At 49.3% G+C, this 18,261-nt stretch overlaps 1 protein-coding gene across 13 annotated transcripts; it reads right to left on the minus strand.

The window, feature by feature from the left end:
* Window positions 1-265: 265 nt before the first annotated feature.
* Window positions 266-17,827, minus strand: LOC118938390 (thioredoxin domain-containing protein 11-like). 13 transcript variants are annotated; one of them, XM_036942167.1, is made up of 13 exons: window positions 17,164-17,789; window positions 15,277-15,493; window positions 14,312-14,409; window positions 11,754-11,883; window positions 10,957-11,050; window positions 10,295-10,407; window positions 8,772-8,975; window positions 7,713-8,526; window positions 6,795-6,946; window positions 4,705-4,817; window positions 3,860-3,940; window positions 689-1,169; window positions 266-521 (listed from the first exon to the last, which is right to left on the minus strand). In XM_036942167.1, the coding sequence occupies exons 1-13, from the start codon at window positions 17,286-17,288 to the stop codon at window positions 447-449; spliced, it is 2,697 nt and encodes an 898-aa protein (XP_036798062.1). In that variant the 5' UTR covers window positions 17,289-17,789; the 3' UTR covers window positions 266-446. The 13 variants fall into 13 exon arrangements, 9 of the variants coding, with proteins under 9 accessions (XP_036798062.1, XP_036798066.1, XP_036798065.1 ...); XM_036942171.1 differs by having other exon boundaries at window positions 266-646; window positions 17,164-17,788; XM_036942170.1 differs by having other exon boundaries at window positions 266-631; window positions 671-1,169; window positions 17,164-17,788.
* Window positions 17,828-18,261: the final 434 nt, after the last annotated feature.

The following is an 18,261-nucleotide window of genomic DNA, read 5'->3' on the forward strand; positions in this document are numbered from 1 at the left end:
AGCTTAGAGACGTCATCAACAACACTCTGTATTCTCTGTGGTATCATCTCCTTTCTTTCCCGTGTCTCTCTGGTCCCAGAGGACATCCTACGGTACATGGTTATAAAGCTGCTGTGTCTATGTCGTGTTCCCTCCTTCCACTAGGAGAGCATTGTGAAGCTGTGATTCCTCTGGTCTCCCTCCTCCTCTACTCCCGCCATCTGTCAGGGCCCCCCGTAGTACCTCCTCTTTCTTCTAGGGGGGGGGGGGGGGGGGGGGGGGGGTCAAGAGGCTGTGATTCATCAGCTGTTTCCCTTCTACCAGCATTACTTGGCATGACATGCCCCTTCATCAAGAGGCCATATAACTCCTCCTCCTCCTCCTCTGTCTCCTCCATGTCTCCTCCCCTGTCTCCCTGGCTCTCAGGGCTCCCAGTAAAACCCTCAGCAGGGTATTCTCCTACCCTGTCAAGAGGCCATATAACTCCTCTCCTCCCCTGTCTCCTCCTCCTCCTCCCCTGTCTCCTCCTCTTCGTTCTCCTCCTCCCCTCTCTCTGTCTCCCTGGCTCTCAGAGCCCCCAGTAAAACCCTCAGCAGGGTATTCTCCTCCCCTGTCAAGAGGCCATATAACTCCTCTCCTCCCCTGTCTCCTCCTCTTCGTTCTCCTCCTCCCCTGTCTCCTCCCCTGTCTCCTCCTCTTCGTTCTCCTCCTCCCCTCTCTCTGTCTCCCTGGCTCTCAGAGCTCCCAGTAAAACCCTCAGCAGCGTATTCTCAGTGAGAAGGTTCTCTGATGCGTCCGCTAGTTCCTGTAGTCTCCTGACCGCCTCCCCTAACTGACGACTCTTCTCCTTGTGCTGCTCCACTAGGCTCAGCCTCTCGCGCTGCAGCTCGCCATTCTGGGACTGCAGCAGTGCATTGTGGGTCTCCAGGGCCACGGCGTGGAAGGATAACCGCCGGTTGTCTCGCCACAGCTGGGCCAGTTGGTTGGAGAGGCGCTGGCGTGCACGATGTAATGTCTGGACTTCTCCTTGTAGAGCGCGGAACTCCGCCTTGAGGAGAACGTGAGGGTGAGGGTCGGATCCGTCTGCTTTCATTGGCTGGTGGGCGGAGTCGGAGTGCTTCAGGATGAAGCGTAATAGGGTGGGGAGAGTGATGGGCGTGTCCTCCGGGAACTTGACGGACAGGTGTTTCCTAAGAGACGAAGAGAGTCAGGAAGTAACATTAGACTAGTTAGTGTAACTAAATGAGGCATGAGAGGCTGTGGGAAATCTTTCATATTAGTGAATCATAGACCACAGGTCTTGTTTAGTACACAGAGAACAGTGTATTAATATCAGGTCTGGTTTAGTACACAGAGAACAGTCTATTCAATATCAGGTCTGGTTTAGTACACAGAGAACAGTGTATTAATATCAGGTCTGGTTTAGTACACAGAGAACAGTCTATTCAATATCAGGTCTTGTTTAGTACACAGAGAACAGTGTATTAATATCAGGTCTGGTTTAGTACACAGAGAACAGTCTATTCAATATCAGGTCTGGTTTAGTACACAGAGAACAGTCTATTCAATATCAGGTCTGGTTTAGTACACAGAGAACAGTCTATTCAATATCAGGTCTGGTTTAGTACACAGAGAACAGTGTATTAATATCAGGTCTGGTTTAGTACACAGAGAACAGTCTATTCAATATCAGGTCTGGTTTAGTACACAGAGAACAGTCTATTCAATATCAGGTCTTGTTTAGTACACAGAGAACAGTCTATTCAATATCAGGTCTGGTTTAGTACACAGAGAACAGTCTATTCAATATCAGGTCTTGTTTAGTACACAGAGAACAGTCTATTCAATATCAGGTCTGGTTTAGTACACAGAGAACAGTCTATTCAATATCAGGTCTGGTTTAGTACACAGAGAACAGTGTATTAATATCAGGTCTGGTTTAGTACACAGAGAACAGTCTATTCAATATCAGGTCTGGTTTAGTACACAGAGAACAGTCTATTCAATATCAGGTCTTGTTTAGTACACAGAGAACAGTCTATTCAATATCAGGTCTGGTTTAGTACACAGAGAACAGTCTATTCAATATCAGGTCTTGTTTAGTACACAGAGAACAGTCTATTCAATATCAGGTCTGGTTTAGTACACAGAGAACAGTCTATTCAATATCAGGTCTGGTTTAGTACACAGAGAACAGTCTATTCAATATCAGGTCTTGTTTAGTACACAGAGAACAGTCTATTCAATATCAGGTCTTGTTTAGTACACAGAGAACAGTCTATTCAATATCAGGTCTTGTTTAGTACACAGAGAACAGTCTATTCAATATCAGGTCTTGTTTAGTACACAGAGAACAGTCTATTCAATATCAGGTCTGGTTTAGTACACAGAGAACAGTCTATTAATATCAGGTCTTGTTTAGTACACAGAGAACAGTCTATTCAACATCAGGTCTTGTTTAGTACACAGAGAACAGTCTATTCAATATCAGGTCTGGTTTAGTACACAGAGAACAGTCTATTCAATATCAGGTCTGGTTTAGTACACAGAGAACAGTCTATTCAATATCAGGTCTGGTTTAGTACACAGAGAACAGTCTATTCAATATCAGGTCTGGTTTAGTACACAGAGAACAGTCTATTCAACATCAGTCTAAGCAGGTCATGTACATACAGGTGTGTGTTCTGTCTTACCTGTGTCTGAGGAAGAGGAGGACAGGTGTGTTCTGTCTTACCTGTGTCTGGGGAAGAGGAGGACAGGTGTGTGTTCTGTCTTACCTGTGTCTGGGGAAGAGGAGGACAGGTGTGTGTTCTGTCTTACCTGTGTCTGGGGAAGAGGAGGACAGGTGTGTGTTCTGTCTTACCTGTGTCTGGGGAAGAGGAGGACAGGTGTGTGTTCTGTCTTACCTGTGTCTGGGGAAGAGGAGGACAGGTGTGTGTTCTGTCTTACCTGTGTCTGGGGAAGAGGAGGACAGGTGTGTGTTCTGTCTTACCTGTGTCTGGGGAAGAGGAGGACAGGTGTGTGTTCTGTCTTACCTGTGTCTGGGGAAGAGGAGGACAGGTATGTGTTCTGTCTTACCTGTGTCTGGGGAAGAGGAGGACAGGTGTGTGTTCTGTCTTACCTGTGTCTGGGGAAGAGGAGGACAGGTGTGTGTTCTGTCTTACCTGTGTCTGAGGAAGAGGACAGGTGTGTGTTCTGTCTTACCTGTGTCTGGGGAAGAGGAGGACAGGTATGTGTTCTGTCTTACCTGTGTCTGGGGAAGAGGAGGACAGGTATGTGTTCTGTCTTACCTGTGTCTGGGGAAGAGGAGGACAGGTGTGTGTTCTGTCTTACCTGTGTCTGGGGAAGAGGAGGACAGGTGTGTGTTCTGTCTTACCTGTGTCTGGGGAAGAGGAGGACAGGTGTGTGTTCTGTCTTACCTGTGTCTGGGGAAGAGGAGGACAGGTGTGTGTTCTGTCTTACCTGTGTCTGAGGAAGAGGAGGACAGGTGTGTGTTCTGTCTTACCTGTGTCTGGGGAAGAGGAGGACAGGTATGTGTTCTGTCTTACCTGTGTCTGAGGAAGAGGAGGACAGGTATGTGTTCTGTCTTACCTGTGTCTGAGGAAGAGGAGGACAGGTATGTGTTCTGTCTTACCTGTGTCTGAGGAAGACAGGTATGTGTTCTGTCTTACCTGTGTCTGAGGAAGACAGGTATGTGTTCTGTCTTACCTGTGTCTGAGGACGAGGAAGACAGGTATGTGTTCTGTCTTACCTGTGTCTGGGGAAGAGGAGAACAGGTGTGTGTTCTGTCTTACCTGTGTCTGGGGAAGAGGAGGACAGGTGTGTGTTCTGTCTTACCTGTGTCTGGGGAAGAGGAGGACAGGTGTGTGTTCTGTCTTACCTGTGTCTGGGGAAGAGGAGGACAGAGGGGAAGTGATCCACCATGAACTCCCACGGCAGGTCGTTGCGCGCCACGTTCACCCTACACACAGAGACAGTATGACGTCACATCCTGTTACTACAGGAAGTTTAACTGTAAACAGTTGAATATCAATGGAATGTAAAAGAGCTAAATAAAATTCAACCAAATTCAGCACTACGTCACAAAATAGAAACAACCCCCCCAGTCAGCCAGCCAGTCAGCCAACCAGCCAGCCAGCCAGTCAGCCAGCCAACCAGCCAGTCAGCCAACCAGCCAGTCAGCCAGTCAGCGAGCCAGCCAGCCAACCAGCCAGCCAGCCAGTCAGCCAGCCAACCAGCCAGTCAGCCAACCAGCCAGTCAGCCAGTCAGCGAGCCAGCCAGCCAACCAGTCAGTGAGCGAGCCAGCCAGCCAACCAGTCAGCGAGCCAGCCAGCCAACCAGGCAGCGAGCCAGCCAGCCAGCCAGGCAGCGAGCCAGCCAGCCAACCAGGCAGCGAGCCAGCCAGCCAACCAGGCAGCGAGCCAGCCAGCCAACCAGGCAGCGAGCCAGTCAGTCAGCCAACCAGGCAGCGAGCCAGTCAGTCAGCCAACCAGTCAGCGAGCCAGTCAGTCAGCCAACCAGTCAGCGAGCCAGTCAGTCAGCCAACCAGTCAGCGAGCCAGTCAGTCAGCCAACCAGTCAGCGAGCCAGTCAGCCAGCCAACCAGTCAGTCAGTGAGCCAGCCAGCCAACCAGCCAGCGAGCCTGTCAGTCAGCCAACCAGCCAGCGAGCCAGTCAGTCAGTCAGTCAAGTCAGCCACCCAAGCTGCCAGCCAGTCAGCCCTACCTGGCGATGGTGACGGTGCTGTTTCCACGGAACATTCTAGCCAGCTGGATGATGACGTGGTTCAGAACGGAGCAGTAGCCACACCACTGACTGTAGTAGAACAGCACCACATCCTGGAGAACACAACACGTTTTATAGCCACACCACTGACTGTAGTAGAACAGCACCACATCCTGGAGAACACAACACGTTTTATAGCCACACCACTGACTGTAGTAGAACAGCACCACATCCTGGAGAACACAACACGTTTTATAGCCACACCACTGACTGTAGTAGAACAGCACCACATCCTGGAGAACACAACACGTTTTATAGCCACACCACTGACTGTAGTAGAACAGCACCACATCCTGGAGAACACAAGACGTTTTATAGCCACACCACTGACTGTAGTAGAACAGCACCACATCCTGGAGAACACAACACGTTTTATAGCCACACCACTGACTGTAGTAGAACAGCACCACATCCTGGAGAACACAACACGTTTTATAGCCACAACCACTGACTGTAGTAGAACAGCACCACATCCTGGAGAACACAAGACGTTTTATAGCCACACCACTGACTGTAGTAGAACAGCACCACATCCTGGAGAACACAACACGTTTTATAGCCACACCACTGACTGTAGTAGAACAGCACCACATCCTGGAGAACACAACACGTTTTATAGCCACACCACTGACTGTAGTAGAACAGCACCACATCCTGGAGAACACAACACGTTTTATAGCCACACCACTGACTGTAGTAGAACAGCACCACATCCTGGAGAACACAACACGTTTTATAGCCACACCACTGACTGTAGTAGAACAGCACCACATCCTGGAGAACACAAGACGTTTTATAGCCACACCACTGACTGTAGTAGAACAGCACCACATCCTGGAGAACACAACACGTTTTATAGCCACACCACTGACTGTAGTAGAACAGCACCACATCCTGGAGAACACAACACGTTTTATAGCCACACCACTGACTGTAGTAGAACAGCACCACATCCTGGAGAACACAACACGTTTTATAGCCACACCACTGACTGTAGTAGAACAGCACCACATCCTGGAGAACACAACACGTTTTATAGCCACACCACTGACTGTAGTAGAACAGCACCACATCCTGGAGAACACAACACGTTTTATAGCCACACCACTGACTGTAGTAGAACAGCACCACATCCTGGAGAACACAACACGTTTTATAGCCACACCACTGACTGTAGTAGAACAGCACCACATCCTGGAGAACACAAGACGTTTTATAGCCACACCACTGACTGTAGTAGAACAGCACCACATCCTGGAGAACACAAGACGTTTTATAGCCACACCACTGACTGTAGTAGAACAGCACCACATCCTGGAGAACACAACACGTTTTATAGCCACACCACTGACTGTAGTAGAACAGCACCACATCCTGGAGAACACAAGACGTTTTATAGCCACACCACTGACTGTAGTAGAACAGCACCACATCCTGGAGAACACAACACGTTTTATAGCCACACCACTGACTGTAGTAGAACAGCACCACATCCTGGAGAACACAACACGTTTTATAGCCACACCACTGACTGTAGTAGAACAGCACCACATCCTGGAGAACACAACACGTTTTATAGCCACACCACTGACTGTAGTAGAACAGCACCACATCCTGGAGAACACAACACGTTAAAGATGTTTTATAGCCATAACCCCTGTCCATCCCAGAAACCCGTCTGAACTGAACAACTAGGACATGTCTTTAAAGGTCTGTCAAATCAAACCACACAGTTATTATGATGTTAAACCAGTGTGAGGTGGGGGTGAGGACCACCCTCCCTCTCCTGCTCCTCCTCTCTCTCTCTCTCTCCTGCTCCTTCCTCTCCTGCTCCTCCTCCCCTCTCCCTCATTTTCCTCTCTCCTTTCTACTCCCTCTCCCTGGCTGCCTCCTCTCTCTCCTCCCTCCCTGCTCCTCCCTCTCCCCTCCTCATTTTTCTCTCTCCTCCCTCCCTCCCTCCTCCCTCCCTCCCTCCCTCCTCTCTCTCCTTTCTACTCCATCTCCCTGGCTGCCTCCTCTCTCTCACCCACCCTGTGAGGATCCATGACAGTAGTAAGGAAAGAGGTGGTGGTCAGCTCTGAGATGAGGGGTCTCTTCTGGGGCCTCTCCTCCTCCTCTCTCCTCCCCACCAGGCGTCTCTGCAGTGGGCTGTGGGAGGTGCTAAAGTTCCTGATGAACAACTCTGGAGGGACAAGACGACACACATGGGTAAAGCTGTCTACTTTCCCTAGACCTGACCTGGGTTCAAATAATATTACAAATCTTCCAAATACTTTGCTTTAGCCTGCCTGGCGTGCCAGATGGGTGGGGTCTGCAGTTTCAGGACTTTTCTATTGGTCCATTAAGCCAGGCAAACTCAATCAAGCACAGCTGCAGCATTTTAAATGATTTCAAATGGTATTTAAACCCAGGTCTGTTTCCAAGTAGACAGTGACTCTGTAACAGTAGCTAGTTGACCCAGTAGCTCCCCAGAGACTCTGTAACAGTAGCTAGTTGACCCAGTAACTCCCCTGTCTTACCCAGAGACTCTGTAACAGTAGTTAGTTGACTCAGTAACTCCCCAGTCTTAACCAGAGACTCTGTAACAGTAGCTAGTTGACCCAGTAACTCCCCAGTCTTACCCAGAGACTCTGTAACAGTAGCTAGTTGACCCAGTAGCTCCCCAGAGACTCTGTAACAGTAGCTAGTTGACCCAGTAACTCCCCAGTCGTACCCAGAGACTCTGTAACAGTAGCTAGTTGACCCAGTAGCTCCCCAGAGACTCTGTAACAGTAGCTAGTTGACCCAGTAGCTCCCCAGAGACTCTGTAACAGTAGCTAGTTGCCCCAGTAACTCCCCAGTCTTACCCAGAGACTCTGTAATAGTAGCTAGTTGACCCAGTAACTCCCCAGTCTTACCCAGAGACTCTGTAACAGTAGCTAGTTGACCCAGTAACTCCCCAGTCTTACCCAGAGACTCTGTAACAGTAGCGGTTCCTCTGTGGTCCAGAACGTAGTGCACCTCATCCTTCAGGTTCACGATGGTCGCAAACGACTGTGCGCCATCACCGGTCCCGTTGCCTAGCAACCTTCCTAACTCCCCCAGGCCACCGCTACCCATCTCGTTGTTGCCTAGCGCCCCGAGACGCACCGCCAGCGGCCAGTGAAGGGCGGAGTCCAGGATGTAGAACCTGAGCGTCTTATTTGTCCGACACCTCAACCCTTTAATCCCGCCTGCTTCCTGGTCCTGGGAGGAGGGGGAGGAGTCCTGGGAGGAGTCCTGGGAGTCGTCCTGGGAGGAGTCCTGGGAGTAGGATGGTGAGGGAGGGGGTGTCCCTAACCCCTCGTTGTCTAGCCCTAGCACCTGCTGTGGGGGCAGGGAAACCCCTAGCTGTCCCAGAGTTCTACAACAGGCACTATAGCGACCTGACGACGGGCTGTAGCTACTCAGGATGTTACTACAGGCAACCGTCCTCCCCGTCGCAGCAACAGGTAGGCAGCATTGTCTGAGGTAGGACTGGAGCACGGCAGCACCACCTGATGTCTGGGAGGGGAAGGTGCAGAGGGGAGAGCGACCCGGATTGGACTGGTTGAGACAAAGCTCACACACCCTGGAGGTGGAGCCTGGGAGGGGGTGTGGCCTGGGCAGAACCACTGAGAGGCAGCAGAGAGGGGGAGACAGGGGCTGGGAGGGTCCACTGTAGTAGTAGTGGTCAGAGGGGTGGTGGTGGTGGTGGTGAGGGGAGTCGCTACAGGAATGGTAGCGAACCGCGACGTCTGCAATCTAGAAGGGGGTCGAAGAGTTCAATTAATGTGGATATAAAAATGGAGAGATTTAGACGTTCTCATCTTCAGAGATTTGAAGCCATCTGACTACATTCATCTATATAAAACAATTCACAATGATGTTCTTGAGCCATGTTTTATTCTTCATCACATCAAAATATTAAATGTTGTAGTAAATTTATTTTTATTGTAGTTGTAGTAGTGGTTGATGTAAGGGTCGTCGTTGTTGTCGTGGTGACTCACCTGCGTCAGCAGCGGGTCGGGGCCGGGCCCCAGGGGATTGTGGGGCAGGAAGAGCAGGAGGGCAGGGCCTTTGGTCAGTTCCTGCTCCAGAAGGCGGGACTTAGCACCAGTCGGCGCCAGCCATTGGAGGACGGTCTCGCGGTGCTCAAAGACCCAGGAACAGATGCCTTCAGAGGTGAAGTTACGCTCCCAACTAGGGAAAATCTGAGGGGGGAGGGAGGAGGCGGGAGAGAGGGGATAGAGAGGGGAGACGGGTGAGACGGGGGAGAGAGGGGGGAGAGAGGATAGAGACGGGATAGAGGGGAGACGGGATAGAGGGGGGAGACGGGATAGAGAGGGGATAGAGGGGGGAGACGGGGGAGAGAGGGGGAGACGGGATAGAGGGGGGAGACGGGATAGAGGGGGGAGACGGGATAGAGGGGGGAGACGGGATAGAGGGGGGAGACGGGATAGAGGGGGGAGACGGGATAGAGGGGGGAGACGGGGGAGAGAGGGGAGACGGGGGAGAGAGGGGAGACGGGAGAGAGAGGGGAGACGGGAGAGAGAGGGGAGACGGGAGAGACGGGATAGAGGGGAGAGACGGGATAGAGGGGGGAGACGGGATAGAGGGGGGAGACGGGGGAGAGAGGGAGACAGAGAGACAGAAAGGTAAAGCTAAACCTCCATAGGAACAAATGACACCAGGAGATTTTCCTGAATATTTGACCCGACCAGGAGAAAGTCACTATCGCATTAGAGGGAACCAAGACTACTCTCAGGGCCGGCCTGCTAGTGCTCACTAGCAGGAGTGACTTTTCCCAACAGGTTAGGATAATTAACGTGGCAGGTTAGGATAATTAGGTGAAGGTTAAGAAAAGGTTTAGGGTTAGCTAAAATTGTCCCCTGATCTACAACCAGGTCTGCCCTTAAAACAGTCTTGGTTTCCACTAATGCGACTCTGGACCCTGACAAGTCACGTGCTGATGACATCACCACTGAGCAGTGAGTAGTTGAAGTGTCGGTAGACAAGGGGGGTGGGCTTGTGTCGACTGACCAATGAGGAGTTGAAGTGTCGGTAGACAAGGGGGGTGGGCTTGTGTCGACTGACCAATGAGGAGTTGAAGTGTCGGTAGACAAGGGGGGGTGGGCGTGTGTCGACTGACCAATGAGGAGTTGAAGTGTCGGTAGACAAGGGGGGTGGGCTTGTGTCGACTGACCAATGAGGAGTTGAAGTGTCGGTAGACAAGGGGGGTGGGCGTGTGTCGACTGACCAATGAGGAGTTGAAGTGTCGGTAGACAAGGGGGGTGGGCTTGTGTCGACTGACCAATGAGGAGTTGAAGTGTCAGTAGACAAGGGGGGGGGTGGGCGTGTGTCGACTGACCAATGAGGAGTTGAAGTGTCGGTAGACAAGGGGGGTGGGCTTGTGTCGACTGACCAATGAGGAGTTGAAGTGTCGGTAGACAAGGGGGGTGGGCTTGTGTCGACTGACCAATGAGGAGTTGAAGTGTCGGTAGACAAGGGGGGTGGGCTTGTGTCGACTGACCAATGAGGAGTTGAAGTGTCGGTGCAGGTAGACGGTCTGGTCATCTCTGACTGAGATGGACTCTGCCACCTGTCTACTGGTCACCACCCCGAAACGCACCGCACCACGGAAGTCTGAGGCAGGGAAGAGCAACACACACTTTCATTCATCTTTTACTTCTCATTTCTATAGTCACAGAACTAGAATGAGTAGAACAGGCCTTGCTATGAATTGGGCAGAGCTTCCAAGTCTGGTCTATTCATTCTATTTCAATGGCTATGACATTCTACTCCGGTGGCAAAAACCCCAGCAGGTAGCGGTTATCAAAGACACTGGATTAGAGGACTTACATTTATCCATCTCCCATCAACAACATGGATGTTAATGTTTAGCTTACCTCTCTTCAGGGCTTTAGGGAGTTAGCCAGTTAGCATGTAGCGGTTAGCTTACCTCTCTTCGGGGCTTTAGGGAGTTAGCCAGTTAGCATGTAGCAGTTAGCTTACCACTCTTCAGGGCTTTAGGGAGTTAGCATGTAGCGGTTAGCTTACCACTCTTCAGGGCTTTAGGGAGTTAGCATGTAGCGGTTAGCTTACCACTCTTCAGGGCTTTAGGGAGTTAGCATGTAGCGGTTAGCTTACCTCTCTTCGGGGCTTTAGGGAGTTAGCATGTAGCGGTTAGCTTACCTCTCTTCAAGGCCTGCAGAGCTGAGGAGAGGTATGTGATGTAGCCGGGAGGCTGAGGAGAAGAGTTGAACTGGAAATAACCCACTACCCCCGGCTGGGAGGCAGGAGAGGAGAACAGACATGAAACACGTGACTTGGGTTGCAAAAATCCGGTAGCTTCCTCAAAATTCAAAGGTTTTCCAGAAACCTTGGTTAGAGGATTCTGGATTTCCTGTTTATTCCCTCCCAGTTCTGTGAATCCTCCAAACAGGATTTCTGTTAAACCTGGGCATTATGGGAAAGGTACTGTGACATCACAGGTCATAGAAGCAGTCAGCCATGTCAGAAAGACTCACTTTTATCTTGGTAATATCTACAGGCTAAACCCTGCTAGCAAAACAAACCAGGCTCTCTGTTGTGACAGACAGAGGCACTACACAAAATAATTAAACAAGACACTGGCTAAACAGCTCCTCGACAACATAACACCCTCCACCATACCGTACACGACACCTGACCCACAGGTACACCACACCTAGTGGACCACTCCCAAATGGCACGCGGTTCCCTATATATAGGTGTCCTACTGTTTAACCATAGCCCTGTAGGGCACGATAAAGGGAACAGGGTTCCATTTGAGATATTGTCACTCATTGTTACATAGAACTCTTGTCTTTCAACAGAAAATAACACCCAAAGCATAACACTAATTTCCTCTCATCTCTTTGTTTCTCTGCTCTGCCTTTATTCTTATTCCCCCCACCCCCCCCCCCCATTCTTATCCCCTTATCTCTCTCTCTCTCTCCCCCCCCCATTACCTCGTGATAAGACAGGAAGTCTTGTAGTGTGGCTCGTGATGGTAGGTAGGTCAGTGGGGTGATGACTCTCAGGATGAACCTCTCTACATAGGAAGCCAGGAACGGACCCTTGTACTCTATAGGGCCAAACCTCCAGAAACAGACAGGGGAGAGAAAGACACAACATGTCAGAGTAGGAGGACCCATTTAGAACCAGACAGGGGGGGACAGATACAACATGTCAGAGTAGGAGGACCCATTTAGAACCAGACAGGGGAGAGACACAACATGTCAGAGTAGGAGGACCCATTTAGAACCAGACAGGGGGGAGACAGATACAACATGTCAGAGTAGGAGGACCCATTTAGAACCAGACAGGGGAGAGACACAACATGTCAGAGTAGGAGGACCCATTTAGAACCAGACAGGGGAGAGACACAACATGTCAGATTAGGAGGACCTATTTAGAACCAGACAGGGGAGAGACACAACATGTCACAGTAGGAGGACCCATTTAGAACCAGACAGGGGGGAGAGACAGATACAACATGTCAGAGTAGGAGGACCCATTTAGAACCAGACAGGGGGGAGACAGATACAACATGTCAGAGTAGGAGAACCCATTTAGAACCAGACAGGGGAGAGACAGATACAACATGTCAGAGTAGGAGGACCCATTTAGAACCAGACAGGGGGGAGAGACAGATACAACATGTCAGAGTAGGAGGACCCATTTAGAACCAGACAGGGGGGGGGGGGGGGGGGGGACAGATACAACATGTCAGAGTAGGAGGACCCATTTAGAACCAGACAGGGGAGAGACACAACATGTCAGATTAGGAGGACCCATTTAGAACCAGACAGGGGAGAGACACAACATGTCAGATTAGGAGGACCCATTTAGAACCAGACAAGGGAGAGACAGATACAACATGTCAGAGTAGGAGGACCCATTTAGAACCAGACAGGGGAGAGACAGATACAACATGTCAGAGTAGGAGGACCAATTTAGAACCAGACAGGGGGGGGACAGATACAACATGTCAGAGTAGGAGGACCCATTTAGAACCAGCCTTTAGATCAGAATGGAGATTACACGGACAGAGGGGGAATAATACCTCATGAAGTAAACAGAATATTATCACAACGACAGTAACAACCAAACAACATGAATAGACTAGATTCTCCCTCTAGATATAAAACAAATAGACTAGATTCTCCCTCTAGATATAAAACAAATAGACTAGATTCTCCCTCTAGATATAAAACGAATAGACTAGATTCTCCCTCTAGATATAAAACGAATAGACTAGATTCTCCCTCTAGATATAAAACGAATAGACTAGATTCTCCCTCTAGATATAAAACGAATAGACTAGATTCTCCCTCTAGATATAAAACGAATAGACTAGATTCTCCCTCTAGATATAAAACGAATAGACTAGATTCTCCCTCTAGATATAAAACGAATAGACTAGATTCTCCCTCTAGATATAAAACGAATAGACTAGATTCTCCCTCTAGAACAGGTGGATGACAGGGTATAGATATAGAGCAACTAGACTATATCTAATTTAACTTCGCTAGAACAGGCGGATGACAGACTAGTTGCTCTATATCTATACCCTGTCATCTACCTGTTCTAGCAGAGTTAAATAAGATAGATATAAAACAACTAGACTATACCATATCTCATTTAGCTGCACTAGAACAGGTAGGTGACAGGATATAGATATAGAGCAACTAGACTAAATCTCATTTAACTGCACTAGAACAGGTAGGTGACAGGATATAGATATAGAGCAACTAGACTACCTCCTTTACCTCTTGTAGAACAGGTGGATGACAGGGTATAGATATAGAGCAGCTAGACTACCTCCTTTACCTCTTGTAGAACAGGTGGATGACAGGGTATAGATATAGAGCAACTAGACTACCTCCTTTACCTCTTGTAGAACAGGTGGATGACAGGGTATAGATATAGAGCAACTAGACCACCTCCTTTACCTCTTGTAGAACAGGTGGATGACAGGATATAGATATAGAGCAACTAGACTACCTCTTGTAGAACAGGTGGATGACAGGGTATAGATATAGAGCAACTAGACCACCTCTTGTAGAACAGGTGGATGACAGGATATAGATATAAAGCAACTAGACCACCTCTTGTAGAACAGCTGGATGACAGGGTATAGATATAGAGCAGCTAGACCACCTCTTGTAGAACAGGTGGATGACAGGGTATAGATATAGAGCAGCTAGACTACCTCTTGTAGAACAGGTGGATGACAGGGTATAGATATAGAGCAGCTAGACTACCTCTTGTAGAACAGGTGGATGGCAGGGTATAGATATAGAGCAGCTAGACTACCTCTTGTAGAACAGGTGGATGGCAGGGTATAGATATAGAGCAGCTAGACTACCTCTTGTAGAACAGGTGGATGGCAGGGTATAGATATAGAGCAGCTAGACTACCTCTTGTAGAACAGGTGGATGGCAGGGTATAGATATAGAGCAGCTAGACTACCTCTTGTAGAACAGGTGGATGACAGGGTATAGATATAGAGCAACTAGACTACCTCTTGTAGAACAGGTGGATGACAGGGTATTGGTAGAAGCTCTTCTGTTTCCTGCATTTCCCCTGGCTCCACCAACAGTTCACTGCCACAAACTGCACCTGTACAAACAGACAGCAGAGGCAGAATAAGACCACAGCACACCACCTGCACAGACCAGGAGTCCCATTTAGAAACAGCTTCACAATTTAATACAGTAACTAGGAGGTGTATTGAGTTGTACTGTCTACAGTAGAAACAGACTGGCAACCTGACTATATAGCACCATACTGTAGCTGTGCAATAGACCAGGGGTGTATTCATTAGTCCAAAACCGTTGCATAAACATTTGGTCTGTTGCAAAACATTTTGCAAAACATTTTGCAACAGAAACCGCTTCCTCCAAATGGAAAAGATTTTGCAATGAAAACAAGTTTCTATACAACAAATTCAAGTAGGTCCCACCCGGTTTGCTTCCTGAGCAATAAACGGTTTCCATTGCAAAAGGTTCTGCAACAGGCCAAACCTTTTGCAAACGTCTGTGACTAATGAATACAACCCTGTTCTGAAATATACTGTTCTGAAACAACCCTCAGCACGATAAGCCAGTCCACAATGAGCAGTTCCCTGCCTGTCTGGCCAGCCTCCGGGCGACCTCTTGGCGAGTGGCGATGGAGTGTGAGCGTGTGTGTGTGTGTGCGTGCGCGCGCGTATATGTGTGCGTGCGCGCGCGTATATGTGCGCGTGTTTTCCTGCATGTGTGTGCTCGTTCCTGCGTGTGTGTGTGTGTGTGCGTACATTCCTGTGTGTGTGTGTGCGTGTGTTTTCCTGCATGTGTGTGCTCGTTCCTGCGCGTGTGTGTGTGTACATTCCTGTGTGTGTGTACCTGTTTGACCAGCCTCCGTGCGACCTCCTGGACCTCGTGGCGATGGAGTGTGAGCGTGTGTGTGTGTGTGTGTGTGTGTGTGTACATTCCTGTGTGTGTGTACCTGTTTGACCAGTCTCCGTGCGACCTCCTGGACCTCGTGGCGAGCAGCGATGGAGTGAGCACACCAGGGAGCGTAGAAGAAGATGACGGACACCTCTGCCGCGCCCCTCAGCCTCTCCACCTGCTCCAGCTGACCCAGGTACAGGTCCACTACAGGGGCCTCGGCAGAGAAGAACCTCACCGGGGGACGCGCAGACGCAACCACATTCTTAGCCCGGCTAGGAGGGAGAAGAGGGACGGAAGGGGGAGTCAGAGAGGGAGAGAGAGAGAGAGAGAGATGGAAGGGGGGGTCAGAGAGAGGGAGAGAGAGATGGAAGGGGGGGTCAGAGAGAGAGAGAGATGGAAGGGGGGGTCAGAGAGAGAGAGAGAGAGAGATGGAAGGGGGGGGTCAGAGAGAGAGAGAGAGATGGAAGGGGGGGTCAGAGAGAGAGAGAAAGAGAGAGAGAGATGGAAGGGGGGGTCAGAGAAAGACGCTAGGAAGAGACAGGAAAGGACTTCGATACAAGTAGCTTATAATTTGTCTCGTCTTGAAATAAGTTGTGTGTAACAACATACGTTGAGTCTTCTCTAGGCTTTCCTCATTCTAACATGTCAGTCCATCCATAACCGCTCAGTCTAAATGACCATTTAAATCTCCTAGGACCATAAGTGATATGAACCCGGGGCTCCCACGGGAGAAACACTATTTACATCTCCTAGGATCATTAGTGATATGAACCCAGCGCTCCCACGGGAGAAACACTATTTACATCTCCTAGGATCATTAGTGATATGAACCCAGCGCTCCCACTGGAGAAACACTATTTACATCTCCTAGAATCATAAGTGATATGAACCCAGCGCTCCCACGGGAGAAACAATATTTAAATCTCCTAGGATTATTAGTGATATGAACCCAGCGCTCCCACGGGAGAAACACTATTTACATCTCCTAGGATCATAAGTGATATGAACCCAGCGCTCCCACGGGAGAAACAATATTTAAATCTCCTAGGATCATTAGTGATATGAACCCGGGGCTCCCACGGGAGAAACAATATTTAAATCTCCTAGGATCATTAGTGATATGAACCCAGCGCTCCCACGGGAGAAACACTATTTACATCTCCTAGGATCATAAATATGTCTGACAGCCTGAAGACAGAATCTCTGACAACTGCTACAAGTACAGGAGGACAAGGCAGACAGTCAGTCTCTGACGACAAGCAGCAGGTCACGAGACAGGCGACAGTCAGTCTCTGACGACGAGCAGCAGGTCATGAGACAGGCGACTGTCAATACGGACAAACAAAACACAACAATGACAGCCTCCCACTGTAGGCTACAGGTCCAGTGTTTATGAACAGAAAATAGACAAACACAGTGATCTAGCAAGCTGCACTGCAACGTTTTATAGAAAACAGACCCTAAAACAGCTGTCTAGATTAGAACGCACGTCGCAACCTCCAGTTGGCTAGACAGATAGCTAGATCAGGGGTTTTTACCTCTCCTCTGGGACCTCCAGTTGGCTAGACAGATAGCTAGATCAGGGGTTTTTACCTCTCCTCTGGGACCTCCAGTTGGCTAGACAGATAGCTAGATCAGGGGTTTTTACCTCTCCTCTGGGACCCCCAGTTGGCTAGACATAACTGGATCAGGGGGTTTTACCTCTCCTCGGGGACCCCCAGTTGGCTAGACAGATAGCTAGATCAGGTGGGTTTTACCTTTCCTCGGGGACCCCCAGTTGTTTTTGATCTATTCCAGAGTAAGCACACCTGATTCTACGAATCATCAAGCCGTTGTGAATTAGGTGAGCTTGTTCAGGGCCACAACAAAACTGTGAAATGCCTGGTGGTTTGTCACTAAAAACCACAGATAACTGCCGGTAGATCCGAACGATGTTACCTACCTGCAGGTAAATGTAACGGCCAGTAGTAGCAGGACGCTCAGCAGTATCGCCCCGCAGACAAGCACTGGTCTCCGGGCCATCAGACTAGACACCTGCCTAAGAGACTGCCGCAGCCACCGAAGCATTACAGGGAACTACCCGGCTATCCCTCCCATCGGATCTACACGCCCTGGCGGTACAAGGCCATTCAGCTAGCGGGCGGGGAGGTTGTAGGTTCCGCGAGGCGCGGTAGGGTTATTGTAGGTTCCGTAGGTTGCACATTTATCGTGTTTTAGGCAGAGTTTAGTTCAAACACGAACAAGCCAACCTTCCTTCCCCACGTAGACTTAGCTACTTCCGCAATGACGCTGCTCCACGTCAAGGGAGCGTCGGGAAGTAATCGGTCAAATCGGAAAAGTAGAATCGTTCGAATTTATTGTAGCAGTAGTTCAATACTCAATCAGAATAAAAGTGTCTTCAACTATGAATTTACTCCATTGCTTATAGTTCTAAATGGATACGTATTGTATCGTAAAAAGTAAGGTGGTTGTTTTGTAAGGTTTCGTGTTATGAATTGTTTCGTTGTTGTCAGATTGTCTCTCAAACTGCAAAACCGCAGCTGCCATATCTGTGGTATTACTGTCAAAGACCGCTAGGTCGGGTTCGTTCTCCACTGCAATGCTTTCTCTGAGTTTTGGGCATTGCAGCCGAATTTAAAGGCGAGACTGACTAATACAAATAATATTGCATAATAAATACTCGATATTATTTGTAGATCAGTCGGTCACAATTTCAGTCAGTTGGTCACAACTTACACATCACGGTTTTGAAGCAGTCATTCTTTCATTTTTATTTATTTAACTAGACAAGAACAAATTCTTATTTACAATGACGGGCTACCGGGGAACAGCGGGATAACTGCCTTGTTACAGAACGAGAGACTTTTACCTTGTCAGCTCGGGGATTCGAGCCAACAATCTTTCGGTTACTGGCCCAATACTCTAACCACTAGGCTACCTGCCGCACCTACACTCTAACCACTAGGCTACCTGCCGCACCTACACTCTAACCACTAGGCTACCTGTCGCCCCTACACTCTAACCACTAGGCTACCTGTCG

The sequence above is a fragment of the Oncorhynchus mykiss genome, chromosome 13 (assembly GCF_013265735.2).
Source record: "Oncorhynchus mykiss isolate Arlee chromosome 13, USDA_OmykA_1.1, whole genome shotgun sequence".
Taxonomy (NCBI): domain Eukaryota; kingdom Metazoa; phylum Chordata; class Actinopteri; order Salmoniformes; family Salmonidae; genus Oncorhynchus; species Oncorhynchus mykiss.